Below are 15537 nucleotides of genomic sequence, written 5' to 3'. Positions count from 1 at the left end.
CTTCTCTTTTAGCATGTTTCTCTTCTCTTCCCCACTTCTCCCATAAGTACTTGCTCCATCTGGCAGGTATGGAAGTGAAAAAGCCTCCAAAGGTAAGATTTTTATCTTAATATTTTTTTTCTGTCGTGAGAGAGATGGGGCTTCAAGTGATCATCCTGGACCACAAGAAGGTTTCCTTGCACACATGTGGACAAAGATGTGCATGTGTGTTCTTGCAGCAAAAAGCCAAAAGCAACCCAAATATCCTTCAATAGGGTACTAGTTAAATAAAGTAGAGCTTAGGAGAACGAGGCGGATGGATCACCCAAGGTCAGGAGTTCAAGACCAGCCTGGCCAACATGGCAAAACTTTGTCTGTACTAAAAAATACAAAAATTAGCCGGGTGTGGTGGTGCATGCCTGTAATCCCAGCTACTCGAGAGGCTGAAGCGGGGAGAATTGCTTGAACCCCGGAGTTGGATGTTGCAGTGAGCTAAGAACACGCCACTGCACTCCAGCCTGGGCGACAGAGCAAGACGCCGTCTAAATAAATAAAATAAAGTAGAGCACAACCATATGATGGGATATCACTAAGACTCCAAGAAAGCCAAATAGACCTATATCTAATGACATGGGAGGATGCACAAAATACACTGTTTCGTGATAAAAGCAGTTGTAAAATAGCATTTTTTTGTTTTAAACAAAAAATGTATATAATTAGTTTTTCATTTTTTTGCTACAATAAACACCTTTCAATATTACTCCTTTTTTAAACATCTCAATATATTTTATTATTTTTATGATAGAAAAACAATAATAAAGTTGTTTTCCTTTTGGGGAACAAATGGTGCTTCTGTTAAAGTTATACATGTGTGAAACTTCTCTCTTAGCTTTGCTTGTATTATCAACTATGAGTTAGCAAACTTTCTTTCCTGAGACTAAATAATTACCAAAGTTCTCTACCATGAGATGACAGAATATGTTTTAACTTCCACATTCGGTAACAATTAATCAAATAAATTATTTGTTTTTTTCATGTCTATTAAATGTTGATTAAAAATCCATTTAGTTGCCTCCTACAAGAAACAAGTGACTTTTGTTTGTTGTAAAACAATACCTCTTATTATTCAACCTAAGTCAGCTATTTGATAATTGAAAACATATTTTTATATAAACATTTATCAAATTTCATTAAAAAACATTCCATAAAGATATTAAAAGGCAGACTGCATTCAATAAATATTTTTGGAGTAATGAATCAAGTAAGCAAACAAATGCAGAAAGAATTTTGTTTTCAGTTTATTACAGCTTTACAATTCTTTTATCATTGTTTTAAATATGTTTTATCAAACATTTGAAGTGATGCATATATTTTTACCCTTTTGTTTCTTGCTCTTAAATATGAAATAGCTTTCATATTCAACATAGTATTATGTTTTCCTTACCCTTGAAGATTTCTTCACAGAGTTGTCCCATCTCCTCACTCGTACAACAAACTGCATATTCAACATAGTCATGATCCCGCTAAACGTCTGGTTGATTTTTGGAGTCAGAATTTCAAAGTATTCTTCAAAATTAGGCTTTCCTTGAAAGTCTCTCCTGTTCATCAGCCTTCTGATGCCATTGCCAAATTGCAGAATTGTCATATCTTTGTCAAACATGAAATGGAATGGAAATGTCTTGCAGAACAGCGATGTGGGAATCACCAGCGAGGACTGGGGTTTGCTGGGGGACAGGGATGGCTTGGTGCTTTTCACGTGAACGGAGTACAACAAATAGGGCTGATTCACAAACTCGCTGCAATCATTATGGAAGCAGGGAGGCATTAACGACACTTCCACTTCCGTTTCATATAATACGTGAGCAGCTGCCTTTATGATGCCGGGAAGAATCAGGGAGGTGGTTCTCTTAGGGAAGAAGTAGTAAACATGTAGAAAATCATCCTCCTTATCCAGGCATAGAATGGAGGCGTCCTCAAGCCTGCCCCTTTTTCCTGCTTCTTGGGAATGGCTGCTCTGTTTCAGAAGGGTACTGAAGCTGTTTAAAAAATCTTTAAGGGTGCCTCCAACCACCCCAAGGATGTTTTCATCTTCCTCGTAACATATTTTGAAAAGCTCTTCACCAAGAGATTCTTTGATAACCTCCACTGGAACTCCTGAAATCACATAATACATGTTCTGCCATATCAAATATGCCACCTTGGTAAAGCTGTGCCATTATTCCTATTTTCAACTTGCGTTATTTGCTGATTTAGCTCCCTTTATATCTGCTAATAACATTTCCAACCAAAATGAAACCCCTATATCCAAATTATCTACCTAGGTTAGCTTCTAAAATTCTAGTAACTGAAGAAAAATCCCAAACTAGTTCATTAAAAAAGAATGACCGGTTGAGTATAATACACAACTTTTTATCTCCCTGAAACCTAACTACAAAAGAACAATTTGAATTCCAGTACTAAGTACATTTTGGCAGAAGTCCTCCAATCTTTCTGTTAACAACAAAAGCAATCCATCCTCATGAAGAGGATCTTCCTCTATGAGGGTTTCCAGCAGCAAAAGGGTCAGACACGGAAGTTAATTTAAAATTACTGGCATGAAACTCAGTTTTGTCTAGAAATGATTACAAAGCATTTTTTTCCTGAATAAAATCGCATTCTTGTTGTTTAGTGTTAGCTGAATGAATGTCTGCTTGGAATATATAATTTACTATCTATAGCATTTTCACGAGTGCTATAAGGTTAGAAATAAGCCTCTGTATGTCTGTGACTTTTTACAATGTTAGGCTTTTATTAATATTATTTTTTATCATAAAAGCCATGAGTTACATGAAGTTTTTAAGGAGGCAATTTTTTTTTTTCTTCTTTGAGACAGAGTCTTGCTCTGTCGCCCAGGCTGGAGTGCAGTGGTGCGATCTCGGCTCACTGTAAGCTCTGCCTCCCAGGTTTAGGTGATTCTTATGCCTCACCTCCAGAGTAGCTGGGACTACAGGTGTACACGAGCATGCCTGCCTAATTTTTGTATTTTTAGTAGAGATGGTTTTTCACCATGTTGGCCAGGCTGGTCTCGAACTCCTGACCTCAGGTGATCTGCCCACCTCGGCCTCCTAAAGTGCTGGGATTATAGGAGTGAACCACCGTGCCTTGCCAAGAGGCAGTTTTTTTTAGTACTTTCTGTTTACTTGTTTCTTAGAGCTGCAGGCACACAGGCTCAAGTCACTCCACAAGTCAGTTAGTATTGTAAACGATACATAATAGTATGCTTAATTAATATAGAAAATATAAATGTTATAGGTTAAATATTTTGTAACAAAGTAACACTTAACATCAAAAGGAAAAAGAGAAAGGAGAAAGAATTAACAAAGGAGGGTGGGTATGGTGAAGAAGACAAAAGGAGTCTTGGTTTGGGTCAGGCTGTCTTATAAGAAAGACTCTTTGAGATGGCAGAGCCTTTGGTGGCAGATGTCCAGTTTTCATCATGAGTGAATGTAAGAAGGTGTCAGTTAGGACGACCGTTTTGAGTTGTTGAAGGTTTAATTTTTTATAGTTACAGAGTCCTCTGGTGAGAACTGATAGTGGAAAAGTGTGTTTGTGTTTTTATCTTGTTGTATGTAGTTTTCATTTCTTAAAATTTGTTTATTAAATAAAACATGCTATTTTTGTTGGCAAAATGCCCTACAAAATACAAAATGGAGTCTTTTTTAAAGATGGAGTTAGTTATGTCAAGGGTGCTCTGTATGATCTTCCCTTTCTATAATCTCCTTTAATCTTTACACTCTGAGTACCACATTTTTTCTTATCTGTAACGTGGGAAAAGGAATAGTGCCCTCTTCATAGCACTGTTGTGGGGCTTATGTTCAGAATAGGGCCTTGCTTCTGGGGGGGCTCAATATACGTTAGTCATTATTATTATTATCAATATCTTATACTTTTAGAAAGATGCAACCTCGTGGTTCACGTACTGAAACTTTGGAAAGGACAGCAAGACAAAGTCACATATCAATTTTTTCTCTCAAACTAATCATTAATGTGAGAATACTGTTAACTTTTTTCCCATGACTGCTCCTAACCTTTAAAAGCATTCTTTATTTTACCTTGTTGAGTAGAATTTTTGATGTATAAATGAGGAACAGTTAGTTAGGTTCAAGATCAAAGCCTGTGAATATCTGTGAGTCAGCTTCCCATCTAGCCTTATCTACTCCTCAGCAAGTAAACATAAACAGAGAAAATGTTTTAGGTCAAACAAAAACATATAGTATCAAAAAGAGTTACTCTTTACGTTAACAGAATACATAATATTGAACACTTCATACTGGGAGTCACCAACAAATAAATATGAATATTTTTGGAGAAAATGTGAGTTCTACAGGTATATGGCATACTTTCTAATTACATAAACAATTCTATTACCTGCTGCAACTGCTTGCTCTGCAATTGTTTTTTCAAAGTCTTCTCTTTCCAAAGATTTCCTGGAAATATTTCAATATCTTAAGTTATAAACTTATAAATACATGCTAAAAGTTCAGATTATAATATACAGAAACAACGATAGAAAATAGTTTAAATTAGGCCAGGCACGGCGGCTCACGCCTGTAATCCCAGCACTTTGGGAGGCCGAGGTGGGTGGATCACAAGGTCAGGAGTTCAAGACCAGCCTGGCCAATATGGTGAAACCCCATCTCTGCCAAAAATACAAAAATTAGCTGGGCATGGTGGCGTGTGCCTATAATCCCAGCTACTTGGGAGGCTGAGGCAGAAGAATTACTTGAACCGGGACCTGGCGGGGCAGAGGTAGCAGTGAGCCGAGATCAGCCACCACTGCACTCTAGCCTGGGCAACACAGGGAGACTGTCTCAAAAAAAAAAAAAAAGAAAGAAAGAAAGAAAATAGTTTAAATTCCCTTTTCCGTAGAAGCAAATCTTGACTATCAATTTTATGAGAAAGGAGCAACGACATATACCATCCAGAACAATGTTGGAAAACCCCAAAATATACATGACATAGAATGTTTTGTTATTCTTCATAAGAAATATTTACCTTTAAAGTGAACTTTACATAGAATAATACAGACAGTCTCAGACTTAGGATTTTTTTTTTTTACCTTTATATCGGTGCAAAAGCTGTAAGTATTCAGTGGAAACTGTACTTCAAAGTTTGAATTTTGATTTTCTCCCATGCTACAGGTATGGAGTACAATGCTGTCGTGTGATGCTGGGCAGTGGCAGTGGCAGCTCTCATGTGGCCATGAAATTGTGAGGGTAAACAACTGGTACTCTACAGTGCACTGTGTTGCCAGATGATTTTGCCTAACTCTATGCTACTTTAAGTTGCTGAGCACATGTAAGGTAGGCAAGGCTAAGCTATTCAGTAGGTTAAGCGTGTTAAATGCATTTTCCACTTAGGGTGTTTTCAAGTTACGATGGGTTTATCTGGACGTAACTCCACTGTAGGTCAAGGAGACTCTGTACTCAAGAGAACCTTCCCTGGCTAGCAACCTCAAATGTGAAGTGGCCAAGAAGAGGATGGTAATTCTGATAACCAAGAAAAACCTACATACAGATAGAATTCACTTTTAAGTAATATTATATACTTTCCTAAAGCAAATACATAGAATCTTTTGCTTCTTAGTTTAAGGCTGTATTTATCTCTCAGATATCATTATATTAAACTTTAATCCTTGATTTTGTATAAAAAATTAGTAATGAAAGAAACCTATTCTTCATGCAATTACTGCACTTGTTTTACAGCATAGAAATTGAGACTATAATAGCATGCTTTTTTATTGATAAGATTTTTTTGCAGTTTTAACTGCACGACTTGATTCATGTTTGCCTGATTGTTTGTGATGATTTCTGATAGTGATGAGTGATTATGACAAAATTTGCCAAACGAGCGAAGCTTAGTTTGTCCAAACAGCACATAGTGCAATTTAAACTACAATTCCTACCCTCACCTTCAAAAAATACAAGTGGGTGTAAGCATTGCACATGCACCAGCAAACACATGTGTGCCTCATACGAATACACACACACACACACACACACCAGCATGAGTTCATACATATAATGATGTGATCAAAAGATCCCAGAAAAAGAAACTAAGCAAGAATTCTCTGGGCAACCAATCCTGAGGGACATGATGGCTGTACTAACACTCATTCACTGAAAAAAAAAAAAGAGGAGGGGGGCAGCTCTAGTCCTTCATTCAAGGGCAGTTTATTGGTTGATATATTGGATTTTTGTTCGTCAATTCGTAGAAGAAAATAAGCAGCACAAAAAAGAGTTAAGTTGTGTTCAGCAGTTGGCAAACTGACAGCAATAAAAACGGCAGTGACTTACCAACAAGAAAGTGAAGTAAAAAATCTTTAAACAAGAGGATACCCCAAAACTAAAAAAAGCACAGAGGAACCACTTAACATATCAGCAGGCAGGCTTATGAGCAAAAATCTTGTTTCAACAACTGAATAGTTCTCATCAAGACAATTTAAAACTATAATCAGTTTTCTTTTTTTATATTTAAGGAAATCAGGGAAGTGGTAAACAAAAATCTAAAAATTTCAAAAAAATAATTATTGTTGGCTTAAGTTTTGAGATTATTTTAAGAGACACACTGCTGGAAACACATCATAACTGAGTATTGCAAGAAGCTGTAGGAACGATTCAGAACACAAAGCCCTGAGAATAAATTTTGAGTTAACTGGCTGCCAAGGACTTAAGCAGACAGACACAGTAGCACAGTGAGAGACTTGAGGCTATCTTATCAGCTTGACTGGTTATTAAGGTCAGAGGTGTTCTGGAATGCTTCTCATATTACTCGTGTAAACAAAGCTTCTGTCAGACACATAGATTCACACTCTTTCCTTCTGGACCTGTCCATGACCCCTTCTTGGCTTGGTCCTGCTGCCTGCAGTCTGGGACCAGCTAGTCAGCAAGGAAAATCAAGCACATATGATCCACAGAGCAGATGATCACTCATGAGTAGGAGACAGATGAATGAATTGTTAAAACATTCCTGACAATAGCACTGGTTTGTAAAACTTCAATGTTCAGTTCTGCAAATTTCAACACCAGTATTTATTCTATTATTTATAGACCAAATAATCCTTGAAATTTCAGGGAATCAAAAACGGGGTCTATTACTTTTTTTTTTTTTTTTTTTTTTTTTTGAGATGGAGTCTCACTCTGTCGCCCAGGCTGGAGTGCAGTGGCACAATCTCGGCTCACTGCAACCTCTGTCTCCTGGGTTCAGGCCATTCTCCTGCCTCAGTCTCCAGAGTAGCTGGGATTACAGGCATCTGCCACCATGCCTGGCTAATTTTTGTGTTTTTAGTACAGACGGGGTTTCGCCATGTTGGCCAGTCTGGTCTCGAACTCCTGACCGCAGGTGATCTGTCTACCGTGACCTCCCAAAGGGCTGGGATTTGCCACCGTGCCTGGCCCCTATTACATTTTCTGTCAGCAGTAAATGTGCTAAATTGTATTTGATTCACTAAATAAATCAGATTTAAAAAATGTAACTTTAGAGACAAGGCGCAGTGGCGCATGCCTGTAATCCTAGCAGTTTTGGAGGCCAACGCGGGTGAATGCTTGAGCTCATGAGTTTGAGACCAGCCTGAGCAACACGGTGAAACCCCGTCTCCACAAAACAAAAACCCAAACAAAAATTAGCTGAGCATGGTGGCACATGCCTGTAGTCCCAGCTGCTCGAGAGGTTGATGTGGGAAAATGGCTTGAGCCAGGAAGGCAGAGGTTGTAGTGAGCCAAGATTGCACTGCACTCCAGCCTAGGCGACAGAGCAAGACCCTGTCTCAAAAAAATAAAAATAAATTTTAAAAAAGTAACTTTAGGCCCATGCCCGTAATCTCAGCTTTTTGGGAGGCTGAGGCAGAAGGATGGCCTGAGCCCGGGAATTCTGGGCAGCAGTGAGCTATGATCGCACCACTGCATTCAGCCTGGATGACAGAGTGAGACCCTGTTTCTAAAAAAAAAATAAAAAATAAAAAGTAACTTTATATTAAGCCTCTTCAGAAATGCTTTAAAGGAAAATTTCAAAGAATACTAAAAAAAAAGTATAAACAAAACTGATGTTCTTCTGCAGTGCAACCAAACTAGTTAGGAGAATACAGAAACACTTCCCTAAGGGTTAATAAACAGCTGCTACCCCCCGGAACCCTGAGTCCCCCTCCTCTTAAGCCCTTGATCCTTCTACCTCCTCCTGATGCAGATACTAAAGTGTTAACATGTTGTTGAGATGTGTGTTGGGGATGGGGTACCTGCTGGGACCCTGCTCAAAACTTTGGCAGCATCCTTCAGGCAGGAAGTCTTGATTGTTTGGGATCCATGACTTACCTGTTAAATATTTTAGAAGTTACCAATTAGTACAAAAGAATCGGCCTTACAGGAGCTTGTTAAAGCAGCAGTTTATAACTACATGCTTAAAATAATAGCTCTGAAAAACCCAGGCTCGAACCCCAGCTCTGTCTTTTCCTTAAACGGCTATAAGATTGTAAACACTTCATATAAACCTGAGTTTAATCATTTATAAAATGTGATAAATAGATGCACTTACTTTGAAATTAGTATCAGCTAAAGTACTAAGTCCAGTTTCTGACATACCACAATGATTCAATAAAGGGTTGACACATTCAGTAAGTGCTGGCCATTAGCAGCAGTATTAGTCATTGTAATAAGAGGTTCACACAACTAAAGTGGTTTGACTTACCTGCTTTCTTTTATTTTGTGCTTTGCCAATGTTCTCTGAAGTGCAACATTCAGCCGTTCAAACTGAAAGTTCAAAAGAAATGTTTTAAACATTCCCTTATATAATAATTTGTTTGAAATTATATATTTAAAAATGCATCCTGAAGATTTATTTTTGAGAATAAAACACATTATACAATTGCTTGAATGATAAATGTTATGAATTTTCACTTTGGAAACTGGAAGTGATTTTCTATGTGTTTTTCAAACTGGAGAAGAAGCAATGTGCTGAGACTAATCTGAGATTGGATATGTGTTGTGGCCCACAGGTTTAGCCTTTGGTGGTGGTCTCACTGACAGCCACAGAATAGTTGAGCTCAGTGTGACCCCAAACAGAAGATTTCAGTTTGGTAGTGTTAGGTCTTCTGCAATATAGGATTCCATGGGCATCACTTCCTCTGAGTCAGGAAATCCCTCTGGACAGGCGGCCAATACTTCAATCTCAGCATGGACCAAGCCAAGCAAATTTCTGTTCCTTTGACAAACTCCACACCCAGCTGCCCCAGTGACTCTCTGCCCTTAACTATACATTCATATCATCTTCTTGTCTAGCAAACTCTGGAGTTATCTCTGTCTCTTCGTTTTCTGATCTCTTAAATCTAATCTGTCACCAAAGTTAGTTGATCATTTATTTGAAATGAGCCTTGGGTTTACCTTGGCTTATACTGATTTCCTTTCTTTGAACCAATAATCCTCATCAAATACTTATGGTTTTATTTTCTTTTATTGATTTCTGAGAATTTCATGAGTTTTCTTATTTTGTAAGACATTTGCATGTAAGCTTTTATGCTTAATAAATACATGTTGAGTAGCTATTAATTTATCTTAACAGCTGATTGTCTCTAATAAATAAGTGGAAAGTAGAGCATTGATAAGCAGTGTTGTCCATTTTTATATATTCCATGTAAAAATCATACGTATCTATGTATGTACCTCCCTCTTACTATATATGTGTGTATATATAGATATATATATAAAACTATATATTATATATATAGAACCATTGATTCTTTCTATAGTTTCCCCAGAGGAAAGTGAAAAATTTTTTGCTGTCCCAAGTTAAGAAATTCCTTTTTCCTTAAAAACTATTTATATCTCTTGTAGAGTTTCCACCAGTCAAGTGAGGTACTGGAGTAAACCAAAATAGAGCAAGGTTCTGTTTTAATGACATGAGTTATGAAAAGGGCTTTTAGTTTTAAATGTACACATACAAAGCTTAGAAAGAAAATTTAAAAATGTATTGAAAGAAAACACAATTGCTGAAAAAAATTAAAGAGAATTTAAATTTACAATGTGGAACAATTTTTCAGACTGTTCAGATATAGAGAGAAAGGATACTATCTGCCACAGGATGAAAGAAAAGCTGGTGGAAGACGCATCCAGAGGGCAGATTCTGAGTCGGGCTTGGTGAGCTATGTAAAGGCAAAGGGCAGTTGAGAAACATGTTCAAGAAAGAAACTATGGGCATATTTCCTAGACATCTTTCTCATCAAGGAAAAAGGAAGGTAACATTAAATTAGTGACACTATACATGAAGTAAATCAGCCAGGGTGCTTGAAATGTTTAAATATCTCAAGAACCATCTACTTGGTACAGTAGAAAGTTACTCCAGTTAACAGTGTATTAATGTGGATACAAATCCATGAAAGCATGAGTGGCTATGAATTATTCATTCCTGCAAAATATATTCATATGAAAAAAGAAGTCTTTAATAAAATAAGGGTTGCTGCCTTTGTGCCTGAGCTCTCAGTTTTTCTTCGTAGCATTTGCTCGCCAACTTTGTAAATTTTTCATAATCTGTCTCTTCCATTACAATAGAAGTTCCAAAAGGGCAGAGAGTGTCGGTTTTGCTTACCCCTCTATCCAAAACCTACAATGGTACCTATCCATAGGAGATGTTCAATACATATTTATTGAATGAATGATGTCCACCTGCCAGCTATTCAAAGTCTTGAAGGCTTAATCTATAAAATTTTATCTGTGAAGTGATAAAGCCAGATATAAAGGTGTTACTCTCTTAGCTTGTTTACAAACAAATTTAGGTTGTTTCCAATGTAAACTATTTCAATTATATTTGTTTATATATATATTAATTGCTTCCTGAACCAGGAACTTCTTTTTTTTTTTTTTTTTTTTGGATATAGAGTTTTGCTCTGTCATCCAGGCTGGAGTGCAGTGGTGATCACAGTTCACTACAGCCAAGAACTCCTGAGCTCCAGTGATCCTCTTGCCTCGGCCTCCCAAGTAGCTGGGACTACAGGTATGAGCCACCATGCTCGCCCTGACCAGGAACATTTTGTGGGCCAGGGAGAAAGAAAACCCAACCAATTCTGCCACTGAAGAATGCTTTCTTCTTCCTCATCAATGCTACTGGAGATACTCCACTCCTCTTCATGTCTCTGATTAAGCCATTGGGTATACTCTTTTACCCTTTTAGTCAAGATCTTTATTTGTCTTTCATTTCCTTCCTACTGCCACCAGAAATGTCTTTTTCTGGTCTTTTCCTCCTAACGTATACACTATCATTGTAAGAGGGGAGGAGAAATGGTCCCCTTCCAATTGCTAAGGTTGGTGGAGCAAATGTATTTTTGGCTTTCCATTTTGAATCAAAACTTATTTTCCTAAAGAAAAACAGGAATAAAGTCCATGCAAAGCATTAGTAGCATACTTGACCAATATTATGAGTGAACAGGCTTTTGTGGAAATTGACATTCATCTTATACCATTGCTCTTCTGGAAAAATTTTGTAAATTCGAAACAAAACCCATAAGAGACAGAACTCACATGTTTTCCAGGCAGAATATTTATTGGTAGAGGCTGCTGGTGCATCGAGTTTCCTACCTTGGTGCTGTACCTCCTGTGATATATCCTGACCCTGAGATAATGAGTCCACAATAAAATTATAAGCAGGATTCAACTATAAGTGAGATCTGTCACACACAGCCAACCTCAGGGCCTCATGACATAAAATCAACCACTTCAGGACTGTTCCATACCCCAACAATTCTATATATTAATTTTTGGTTTCAGATTTTAGAACTAAATCCAATATTTCCTTCCAAATTCATTCCTTACAGTTCAATATATGTAAATATTGTGTAGCAGTCTTTTGTAAATCTTTTAGTTGTCTATCACTAAAACGCCCTACTATTTGGGAAAGCCTTTATTTTGAATTTTGGAGGAACAGATCCTCTTATTTGTACAATCACTGGAACCTGAAGTATTGTAGATTGTGGACTTTCTGATTCACAGAGGGGACACTTGTTCCCCAATGCAAATAGTTTGTAGTGCTCTCAAGTTTGTTTCTCTTGACTAAACAATTATCTTTTGGCTTCACAAAGAATAGATCTGATTAAATTATTAAAACAAGTACTTTTGCCACAAATATACCATATATGAATACTTCAGGAAAAACTGCTATTTGATGCAACATTGCTGTCAACAATGTGAATTTTAATAAAAATATCATTGGTGTGGTTTATGGATAAGTCACTATTTTCATTGGCTTTTTAATTTTCCTACAGTGTTTAACGTTTTTCTAGACCAAGAATATTTTAATTCATAAGATAAATTGTAATACTGTTTCTTTTTCTTCTTTCAACCTAATATTCTAGAACACATCTACAGACCTCGTGATTCTCTTCAAATCCTACTCTTACTAGGTGCTTGATTTGGGATCTTATCATTTATGTAAGCATATCCAATTCAATTATTTCAATTCAGTAAGTGGTTTCTGATTTGCTTTGACTGTGGCTCCATTAAAAGCTCCTTCAAGACAGTATGCCTGAAGGAGCTTACAGAATTATTGGGAAACAATACCCATGAAAAAAGAGCAAACAATATTATATTATGTTATATTATGTTATGAAGAGCAATGGGTTGTGAATGAAATGCAGAGAGTTTTCCATTTCTCCAGTTATCTTTTGCTTTAAGCAAGAGATCTAAATTTATGTGTCTCTATTTCTTAAAATAGAAATGATAAGTTTGCATTAGATGATCAAGAAGACTTTTTAAAACTCTAGTATTCCATTACTTGGGAACGACCTCTCACATGTTACATTTGCTAAGGATAATACATTTTTATACTTACCTGTTCACTAATAAAAATATAACCAGGAAGTTAATTCTGATTATCTAAAACAAAAATTGTGATGTCAAATGCTCTTTTAAGTATCTTCTTTTGTATTATTAATACAACTGACACTAAATAGCAGTCTAAGCATTAAATCTATAAACTTAACAAATAATCAGTAAAAAAACATAACAAGTATTTATCAAAGGTAAGTAGATGTTTGAAGTCATCTAGATTGAGGACTACACAGCTCAAATGTATTCAACACTGGAACATTTACTGCCATAACGATAATATCTCAGTTGGAGAGGAGTTTTAGTTACTAATGCCAAACATACGTCTTCCATCTCCTATAGTCTTGCCCTCTCTGTTACATGACACTGTAGTCAAATCTTAATGCTTATTCTTACAAACTCATGAACAAACAACATAGACTACTAAATTTTTTATATACAATTTTAATTTGGTATTGCATCCTAGTCTTTCAGTACATTTTCCTAGGAAAAAGAGAAGGGAAGTTTATAGCAGCCTGTATGGCTCTTCAGGATCAGGAGAAGGCACACCACCCAGAAACTTCTCCCTCAGCAGGAAAAGAGAGGAATGGAACATGCACATCCATAGAAAATGTTTGAGAGGCTCTCAAAATCTCTAGCTGAGCCAACTGGTGAATGTCTTTTCCTGTCCAAACCAGTCTGAAAAGAAGCAAAGAGGTGACTGCATACTCAAGTGTGCAGGCACCAATGCAAAGCTACAAGGAACAGGAAAAATCAGGGAAATATGATACAACCAAATAAATAAATAAATAAATAAATAAATCTACAGTAACCAGCCCTAAAGAAATGAAGAACAATGAATTACAAATTCAATATAATGAAATTTAGTGGGTTATAAGAAAACACAGACAACTAAATAAAATAAGAAAACTATGCATGAGCAAAATGTAAATATCAACAAAGAGATAACCACAAAAGTAGAGCCAAGTAAAAATTCTGGAATGAAAGAATAACTGAACTGAAAAACTCAATGGAAAGCATTAACAGCAGACTTAAGCCAAAGAATCAGCAAATTCAAGAGAGGTCATTTGAAGTTATTCAGCCAGAAGGGCGAAAAGAAGAATGAATGAAAAAGAGTGAAGGAAGCCTGTGGAACTTTTGGTGGCACCATCAAGTGAACCAGAATTTTTTTGTTGTTGTTGTTGAGACAGAGTCTCGCTCTGTTGCCCAGGCTGGAGGTGAACCATAATGTTTTTTAAAAAAGAGTCCAATATGTGTATGACTTCCATTGCAGAAATTCAAAATTTACCAAACAAAATGATAAAGCCAACATAGTAAGGACAGGATTCAGGGAAAACACAGAAGCTATCTCAGCTTCCTCATCATCACCTTCGGTTCATTTCTGTTCATTTCACTCTGTCCTTGGAAATGAGAGCACCGATTGTTTCCCAGACTGTGCCACAAACCAACTCCCTGAGGAGGGCTATATCCCTTATCCTAGCCAATGCTGGCTGTCTAGCAACTAGAGTGTGGTAAGAATAATTAAACATTTCCATTTCAAAGGTTATCTGCCAAAGTACTATTGTGTTAATATTATATCTGAAATAAACTCCCTCAACTTTCTGCTAAGTCTAATTTATCCATCTTTCAAACTTCAATTTCTTCTTTCTCAGTCATTCCAGCCTGGACTGTTTACAGCAGGAATTAATTGCTCTACCCTTTGAAAGCTGTGTAATTTTGGTCAAGTCACTGAACTTCCCTAGCACTTCCTGGGAGTGAAACAAGATTATCTGTGAAATTCCTTTCAGTTCTGAAAATCAGCCAGTCTGTGTTTCTTTGGTGCTTTGCACACAGGAGAGGGTTGGTATTGAGTCAATTAAAAATTATCAATGTATTATGTTAGCTGGTGTCTGATTAAGTCAATGTCCAGCCAAATTCATAGGTTAAGCAAATCTACATAAAACTATGAAGACTGACAGAGGGAGGAAGACATCATGAAGACCTTCAACTGCTCTTCTATTTATTTAGGTCTGTGTCCTCTTCCCAGAAGTTTCCTTCAAGGTGGATTGACAGAAGGTGCTCTAGATCTCAACATGACACTATGCTATGCAGCTTGCAGGGCTATATGAAGAAGTGTGAGACCTAATAACACACAGATGTAGGCAATCACAGGCTCATGACTCCGACCCAAGGGAGAAGGTCAAGACTGGTTTGAGCAGAACTTCAGAATCAGAGCAAGCGGCCAAGGGAGACTTCCACAACTCTGAAATTGGCAGGGGACGTATGATGCTCTTTAAAACTAGGAGAGAAAACCTGAGCAGAAAATAAGTTATTCTTTGAAGAATTTAATTTTAAGATAATAACTAGCAACTACTGATCGCTTATGTTATGGCAAGAGCTATGGATGGTTTCACTTAAAACTCATTAAAATTCTAGAAGGTGGGTACTACTATTATTTCCATTTTAGGGATAAGGAAGCTGAGGTAAAGAGGCATTAAGCCTGTTGCCCAGAATCATAAAGTTTGTCAGACTGCAGTGTTCTTTTGAAAAGAATTCAAGATCATAAACATTTTGAGATAAAACACAACTTAAGAACACAATTGCTTTAAAAGAATATTTTTATGTGTTTCAAGAAAATATTCTACATTTATTGTAGCCCTGAAAGTGAGAAAGGAAGTGTTTAAATTTTCCTTAGAAAAACATTCTTCTACAATTTCAAAGTATTACAATTTCAAAA

At 36.8% G+C, this 15537-nt stretch overlaps 1 protein-coding gene across 6 annotated transcripts in view; it reads right to left on the bottom strand.

The window, feature by feature from the left end:
- The window catches only part of GUCY1A1 (guanylate cyclase 1 soluble subunit alpha 1), a 65069-nt gene that overhangs the window by 19600 nt on the left and 29932 nt on the right, over nt 1–15537 (bottom strand). For all 6 annotated transcript variants that reach the window (XM_004040540.5, XM_019025840.4, XM_063705619.1 and 3 more), the window contains 3 exons: nt 8698–8759; nt 4387–4445; nt 1424–2133 (listed from right to left, as the gene is read on the bottom strand). In XM_004040540.5, coding sequence (XP_004040588.2) covers nt 1424–2133; nt 4387–4445; nt 8698–8759 — 831 coding nt within the window. The remainder of the gene's footprint in view (nt 1–1423; nt 2134–4386; nt 4446–8697; nt 8760–15537) is intronic.

The sequence above is a fragment of the Gorilla gorilla genome, chromosome 3 (genome assembly GCF_029281585.2).
Source record: "Gorilla gorilla gorilla isolate KB3781 chromosome 3, NHGRI_mGorGor1-v2.1_pri, whole genome shotgun sequence".
Classification (NCBI taxonomy): Eukaryota; Metazoa; Chordata; class Mammalia; order Primates; family Hominidae; genus Gorilla; species Gorilla gorilla.
Note: the sequence above shows the minus strand (reverse complement) of the source record. Positions and strands in the feature narration are given on the sequence as shown.